Source organism: Solanum dulcamara, chromosome 10, assembly GCF_947179165.1.
Source record: "Solanum dulcamara chromosome 10, daSolDulc1.2, whole genome shotgun sequence".
NCBI lineage: Eukaryota > Viridiplantae > Streptophyta > Magnoliopsida > Solanales > Solanaceae > Solanum > Solanum dulcamara.
Genome location: NC_077246.1, coordinates 65,314,603 through 65,323,223, shown reverse-complemented (window position 1 = coordinate 65,323,223; position 8,621 = coordinate 65,314,603). Strand labels below are relative to the sequence as shown.

The 8,621-nt window shown below is 30.4% G+C and overlaps 1 protein-coding gene across 1 annotated transcript; it reads left to right on the top strand.

Moving 5' to 3' along the window:
* Positions 1-789: 789 nt before the first annotated feature.
* LOC129871368 (protein DETOXIFICATION 14-like) lies at positions 790-6,882 on the top strand. Its single transcript, XM_055946270.1, has 7 exons — positions 790-1,174; positions 3,798-4,342; positions 4,430-4,516; positions 4,636-4,692; positions 4,781-5,019; positions 5,831-6,036; positions 6,545-6,882. Exons 1-7 carry the CDS (start codon positions 887-889, stop codon positions 6,581-6,583), a joined length of 1,461 nt encoding a protein of 486 aa, XP_055802245.1. The 5' UTR covers positions 790-886; the 3' UTR covers positions 6,584-6,882.
* Positions 6,883-8,621: the final 1,739 nt, after the last annotated feature.

The following is an 8,621-nucleotide window of genomic DNA, read 5'->3' as shown; positions in this document are numbered from 1 at the left end:
TGCTTATTTCGATGATCCTCGATACAAGAGAAAGAGTTCAGGCATTATTAAATATGGGACTATAGAAACTCATTCAGTCATCAAAAAAGAGGATTTGATTGAGTATCGAGGAGTCAATCCCTGCCCCCCGGCCTCTCACTTCGTTTCGTTCTTCTTCTACTTGATCCAGGATATGTGATGTATATGCCATTCCGAAGTGCTTCGCCGAAAATCTGATTGTTGCGAATAGCTTATTAAAGCCACTTCTTCCTCAGGATCGTTAGTGGCGTTGGGACAATACAATAAAGGACAAAATAATGCTTTAGAAGAGATAAGAGGGCCCTATGGAGAGTGTGGTCATAAATCCATAATAGAGTCCAACCACAACGACCAAATTGATTATCTTCATGCATAAGGATACTAGATGTAAGGACATTTTTTTACAAATAGTACACTCAAACATTTTATAATATCATCGTTTATCTAGATATTTTTTATTGTTAAAGCAAAAATATTATAAAGAACACATTATATAACACAATATGATCAATCAATTCCATAAATAAATTTGACTGTTATAATAAAATATTATTATAAAAAAATAACTTTTATTAGACTATATAACAATGAAGACAATTTTCGAAACAAAAACGTAAATTCAATTATTTTTCCTTTGTTTATTTGGTGTAAACATAAAATGTGAATAAATATGAATCAATAAGACCTTTTCCTCCGTCCCACATCTAGCCCAACACCTACGCATTTACTATATATAATTAGGTTTAGTGGACGCCCACAACTTCTCTCTTCACATGCAATATTTATGTACAACTTCTATATAAAGGGTACTCATTCTATTACTTTCAAAGAAAAGTAGAGCACCCAAAAAAAAACAATCAAAAGAAAGATGAAGATGGCAAGTTATTTGGAAGAGGGATTGTTAGTAAAAAAGAAAGTAGAGGAAAATAATAACAAGGAGGAGGAAAATAATATTAGTATTGAAGTGAGATGGGAGGTGATATGGGTTGAGATAAAGAGGATTGGTTATTTGGCAGGGCCAATGGCATCAGTAACACTATCACAATACTTATTGCAAGTAATATCTATGATGATGGTTGGTCATTTAGGCCAACTTTACCTCTCTAGCACTGCCATTGCTATCTCTCTTGCTACTGTCACTGGCTTAACTCTTCTTGTATGTATCCATCTTCTACTTTTATTTCATGCAAAACCATTATCTATCTATGTGTTGAAGTAGCAGATGAGTCTAAGATTTGAAGCTTAAACGTCCGAGACAATAATAATTCATGAGTTCACAAGTGAATATTTATAATATTTAGTAAACTTTATATAGAGTTTGAATAAATGCTATTGGGTTCTGTGAACCCGTTATAAGCTAATTAAAGCTCAGGATCCACCGCCACTATGTTTAAGTAGAGGCGAAACAAGAATTTTCAATTTTGTGGATTCTCAATTTCAGAATGAAGATTTCAAGTGTTAGTAACTGAGTTTTTGATCTCTGTGTGTTTTATTAACAATGGTTATGTTCAGATCAATTTCATATACCTCGATTTGTTTATCGGATACCTACTATTTCATTAGTATATATACAACTTTGTCTACCAAGTAGTAGAGAGATGAAAAAAAAAAAAAGTGATGATCTAGCGTTTTTGTCTCTTCTCACATATAAATCCTTATTTTCTGTAATTTTTGTCTTCTTGTTGGCTGCTTGATTCCAAGGAATGCTTGACCATAGTTTCATAAGTAAGAGATAGAATCTCACTAATTAAAAAAAAAAAGGAAAAAAAGAAGAGGGCTTCGATCCATCATTCCATTATAATTTGATAATTAAGTAAATAAAAGCTTTATTTCTTTAATAATTTGAACTATAAGATCTGATGGCAAACAGTGCCTATTTGTGCTCTAGTCAATGAATCTATGGAGATGGAGATGAATTTGAATTAAAATAGTGAAAAAAAAATTAAAATTTTTTTGCTCCCCTATCATCTTCTTTCCAAAATAAAAGAGAAAAAAAGAAGAGGAGGAATTTGAAAGCAAAATAATTTTTTTTTTTGGGTTTTTCGCTCAATGTGCGCTATCTAATAGGCGATTCCATACTTAAAGGGACTCGAAATCGAGATCTCTAATTAATGATGAAGGAGCATTTATCATTCCATCAAATAATCTAGTATGAAAGCAAAATAAAGTATAATTGTCATGTAGTCATATCATTAATGAGTACTTTTCCGTTTCAATTTATTTGTCTCATTTTGAATAAAAATATAACTTTAAAAAATAATTTAAAAATTTTATAATCTTAAATTAAAGATACGTATAATACATTTTAAAAAATATGAACGGAGGAAAGGCCTCAAGATTTGTGTTTTTGTTGTATCCTGTTTCTTTGGCAGTTCACACTATACAATTAGGGGTTCGTTTGGTAGCTAATCAAGAGCTAAGATATTTATGTATTAAATTATATCTAAATAATATTATATTTGTTCGTATTTATATTTAGATATAAATTCAGCATAGTAATGTTAGGTAGACAAACTAAAGATTTTTGTACGACGTGTTTATCAACATGGTCACGGTCAAAACAATTGACAATAATTAAAGGCTGTTTATTTTTATTATATTATTTTTTAAGTTCAAGTGCTTTTTCGTTTGCATAACACGTTATCCATGATTAAGTCCAGAACAAATTAGTTTTGAACCGAAAAAAAAATTAAATCACCTAATTATTTGTTGTACAAAGAAAGAGTACAAAAAATATAATATTCTTTTTCCAAAAACATATTTTCCGACTCAAATTTTCTGTCATATTCTCTTTTATATTTTTTAAGAAAAAATTAATTCGGAGGTGGTTAACTCTTTTGCCTTATTTATGTCTTAGGATATTATCTTTTTTGTCAAATATTTACTTTATTTATGTGTTATCACTCATAATTGAGGTGTTTGTAGTCGTATCAAGAACAATTACTATAAAAGGTAAAATGAAAAAATATAATTAATTTATGTTGAACTTCTAAAATGACAAATAATTTAACAATAACTATTTTAGAAAAGATGATAAATAATTTGAGACAAGTACTAGCTCCTTCCAATTTTTGTAATGCACTTTCTTTTTTTAGTCTCTCCTAAAAAGAACGCCATCTTCTCTTCCTTTTTTCTTTTGGGTATTGCACCGGTACCCGCATTTAATTAATAATGAAAAAGTACTTATCACTTCATCACAATTATAATTACACTTTTCTATATTTAGAAATAATTTAACTTGACAATTTTCATGTTATCAGAAACAACCTCTCTACCTCACAAAGATAGGAGTAAGATTAACATATATCTACCCTCCCCAAACCCTACTTGTGGAAATATACGTGGTATAATGTTGTCGACGGGGGCAAATTTATGTGTTATAAGGCACGTGAATCCATGATCTTTCCGCAAAACTATATATTTAAGTTAACATATTATCTAGAATTGTTTTAATATTACATGGTGGCTGCTGGCACCCATGCTAAAAAAAACTTGATGGTGCACTTGATTAAAAGCTTAGTTAGTTACCAATAGAAACAAAGATCAATTCCCACTTAACGCATTTTTTTTCTCGTTCCTTGAGTAGTGCACGATCAGCCTTTGATTATTGTTGTTGTATTCTTAATGAAAGAATCTATAGCCAAACAAATATCTAAACAAAAATGAAATTTCTGTTTTGAGGGAAGAAAATATGCAATTGCAAGTTACATTAACATCATCTTTTGCATGTCACATATACTATACTTAGCTGAAAATTCCCTTACATGTAAATTTTGCAGCTAGGAATGGCAAGTGCACTAGAAACTCTATGTGGACAAGCATATGGAGCTAAACAATACAAGAAAATTGGAACACAAACATACACAGCTATATTCTGTCTCTTCATAGTCTGCATTCCTCTGTCCATGTTATGGATATACATAGGACGATTACTCGTATTCATCGGACAAGATCCTCAGATTTCACATGAAGCTGGAAGGTTCATAATGTGTTTAATCCCAACTCTTTTTGGTAGTGCAGCTCTTCAACCACTCATTAGATATTATCTAATGCAAAGTATGATCCTTCCCTTGATTATAAGTTCATTAGTAACAATTGCAATTCATGTACCACTATGTTGGATACTAGTTTTTCACACTGGCTTAAAGAATATTGGGGCAGCACTTGCTATGGACATATCAATTTGGTTGAATGTTACAATTCTTGCTTCATACATGAGGTTCTCCCCTTCTTGTGAGAAAACTCGTGTGCCAATTTCATCGGAGATTTTCCGTGGAATGAAAGAATTCTTTCGTTTTGCCATCCCTTCAGCTATCATGATATGGTATGTTTCACTTACTAATATCACTAATAGTTACTAAAACATATTGATTTGTTACAAAATTTGTATAATGTTTTTTTTTTTGTATAGTCTTGAAGGATGGTCATTTGAGTTCATTATCTTGTTATCCGGGCTATTACCAAATCCAGAGCTTGAAACTTCAGTACTATCTGTATGGTGAGTTCATCTATAGAAACGTTATATAATTAAGTAATTAAAAGTGTACTCGATCTCTGTAATAGTTTAAGTTTTTAGATGAATTCTTGATTTTCCTCTTGTGACATTCTATTTTACAGCCTCAACACTATTGCTACACTTTATTCAATTCCATATGGTCTTTCTAGTGCTGTAAGGTATGAACTGATAAGTAGTAAATTCAAGATTCTACTGTTATGTATGTATATTTGAGTATTGAGATTCTAATGTTCGTTAAATTATCAGCACGAGAGTTTCCAACGAGTTAGGAGCTGGAAATTCACAAGGAGCGCGTATATCTGTGTTCACGGTGATGCTCCTCACAGTAATGGAGGCTATACTAGTAAGCGCGACTCTCTTTGGTTGTCGGAACATTTTTGGATTCGTTTACAGTAGTGAGATGGAAGTTGTGAACTATGTAGCAAAGATTGCTCCACTTCTTTCTTTATCTGTCCTAATGGATGGCCTACAAGCTTCTCTTTCAGGTTAGACATTTTACTAGTTAAGTCTTTATGTAGTACTTTTAATGGTTTATCAGCACTCTGAATCTCTATATTAGAGAACAGAACTGTTTCATGATTTCAATTTTGGTTAAGAACTTCTCCTGAGCAATTCACGTATCACTTGAGTAGTAGTATCAAGTATGAAACCTTAAGAAAAGACGATCTACTAGTTGAAAAAACAAGAATCCGTTTGAAGAGTTTATGTTGTATTGGTAGGGCCTATGCGATATGAAAGAATCCTTTAGAATTCCTTAGCATACGAATGAGATAAAAAAAATTAAAAAACTCAGCCTAGGCTCGAGTAGAAGAAGGGGTACTTTGTTGGAATTTCATCCCAAAATGTCAATCCTATCAACATTACTTCTGATTTGCTCACAGAAAAAGAGAAGCTCTCAGATGAAGAAACTAAAGCAAAGCAAAAGAGATACCTGTCAAGTAATATAAATGGGATCAGCTGAAGCATTTTTTTATTTAGCTTCTAGAGTGTATAGCAGCTGGAATTACATCTACTATACACTCTAGAAGCTAAATAAAAAAATGCTTCAGCTGATCCCATTTATATTACTTGACAGGTATCTCTTTTGCTTTGCTTTAGTTTCTTCATCTGAGAGCTTCTCTTTTTCTGTGAGCAAACCAGAGGTAATGTTGATAGGATTGACATTTTAGGATGAAATTCCAACATACTTGAACAGATGACCGTCTCAGACGAGTGAAGAGTTAGTGCTAAATATAGACTATAGTCTATATATATATAATATTGTCAATTTGGCTTATGCATTTTTATTTTTTGCAGGTGTTGCTAGGGGGTGTGGTTGGCAGCATATTGGAGCCTATGTCAATCTTGCTTCATTTTACCTATTTGGAATTCCTATAGCTGTTTTATTGGGTTTTTGGTTAGAACTTGGGGGAAAAGGCCTCTGGATTGGCATACTATGTGGTGCAACTCTTCAAACTATTCTCCTTTCTGTCATAACAAGCTTCACTAATTGGAAAAAACAGGTATTTTTCCACCTTTTCAATTCTGATTTAATTTCCACTCATAGACCGAATGGTGGTCAGTTGAACACCATTAGTCAAAAAATTATACAATATATATAAGTCAAAATTTACTTTTATAAATATATATTAAATCATGAACATTCTTGATGATATTCATGACTTGCCACACCTTTGGTTTAATAATTTCATGTTTGTTCCTTTGTTTGACATTTATATGCTCCCTCTATTTCAAAAAGAATGACATAGTTTGACTTGGCACGAAGTTTAAAAAGATAAAAGAAAAAATTCAATTTTGTGGTCCTAAATTAAAGTTATGTCAAATGTATCAAAATGTTTTTTAATCCTATGACCTTAAATATGTCACGTGGAAAGTTGAAATTAAAGTATTGCCAAAAATTGAAAAGGATCATTCTTTATGAAACAGACTTAAAAAAAAGTGAGTCATTCTTTTTTAAATGAAAGAGTATAATTCTTTTGCTAAGTCTATGTGTTGATTTCATTTTTACAGGCAGAAATGGCAAAGGAGAGACTTCTTGAGCTAAAATGAGTATACAACATGATTGGTTGGTTTGGGGGGGGGGGGGGAGAAGAGCTCCCATATTGCTTCAATTTTGACATCATCTTATATTTGGAAATTGTACCTAAAATTTGTTGTGTGGTCACCAAGTTTACGTCCTCAATGTAACTTATATTCATTATTTTATATAATCACAACATTGGGTCTTGAAGTGTGAAGGTCTACAAGTAATAAATTAAAGGTTGGCCCTTTGTAGATTGTACTTAGATGTGCCACTTGTGTAGTCACCAAATTTTATTATTGAAGAGTGAGATTTTTTAAGATTGGTATGGGATTTGTCTTTTGTGTGTACTGGCTTCATTTATGTTAGATTTTACTTAAATTTGTTCATCCACTACTCAATTTGAGTCTTTAATTAGGAGTGAGATTTGGTCCACACTCTTTTTTCTTCTTATTTTATTGTAATATGGGCAAAAGATCTAATTTATTCTTGGACTTTGTGATATGGAGTTGATATATCCTCCGTTTAAAAATTAGTTCATATATATTTCTGCCGTTATTAAAATGACACATATATACTCCACCGTTAAAAAAATGCATATAGGGGTATATTTGATCTTTCTCACACATAATTTTTTTTTTTATTCAACGGCTAATTTGAATTTATTATTTAGATGGTCAAGTTTATTTTTCTCATTACTTTTATTGTAAAATTTATTATACATGCCCCAATTTTTTTTATAGATACAAAAACTAAATTACAATATAACATCAAAAAAAATAGTTTTAAATGACAATATAGCTACAAAATAGTTTAAATTTTTTTTCTCTTTTTTCTCTTTTTTCCATTCACACTTTTTTTTATTTCTCTTATATTTACGCCAAAGAATGAAAAAATAAAAATAAAATAAGAATTAGAAACTCAAATAATAATAATTAAAGAAGTCAAAAAAAATTATGTGTGAAAAAGATTATATATACCCCTAAACTTTGCTAATTTTTTTTTTTACATGTATGGGTATATAAATTTTTATTTTTTATTTTTTTACTTTCTCAAAAAAGATATATACCCATACATGAATTTTTTTAAAATTAAAAATCAAAAAATTAATTTTTTCACTTCCTTAAGATAAAAGGGGTATATGTGAGCTATTTTTAATTTATAACGATGGGGGTATATATGTGTCATTTCAATAACGACAGGGATATATATGGGCTAATTTTTAAACGGAGAATATATCAACTCCATATCATAAAGTTCAAAGGTAAATTAGGTCATTTGGCATTGTAATAATAAACTATGTACCAAAAGGTAACTCCTTTTATTAGGCTAGATCAAAACCTACAAAGTAATTTGAGAGAATAGGGTATATGTGTTTAACTTAACAAAGTGTGATGCACAATAGTAATTCGAGAAGATCATATTTAGGGACGGTTTCGATATGATTTGAAATCATTGAAAATTGAAATTTTGTATTGATAGGTAATTTGGATTTTTAAAGTTATTATTTTTTCTCATAAACATGAAGCATCAATTAATCATATCATCATATTTCTTTTATAAATACATGTTTGTGATTACAATTTTTTAAATGCACATAATTTGATAAAGCTTCACTAGTCACCAATAGTAATAACTAGCTATTTTTTGATATAATTCTTTCACATGAAACGGACAATCTCTTCATACCGAGAATGAGCCTTGTTTTTCAAAATTTAGGTTAATTTATTTTTTTTTACAAAATATAAACTTATTGATCAAGTTTTACATTAAAAAAATTGAAATCACAATTTGGAATCCCAAATCCTGCTTTTTGGAAAATTTGAAATTTGAAATAAATCATATCTCAAATCACATGTCCAAGCGATGATTTAAAATCATAACTCGAAATCGTATGTCCAAACACCTACTTCTATATAAAAAAAAATTACAAAATATAAATAAATAATAAATTCAAAATCCAGCTATTAATACTTGACATCATTGTCCTAGAATTTTGGCCTACGAAATTTAGATTCTGGAATAAATCGTCCATTGAAGAATCAAGATTGAGTTGTCCTCTTATCT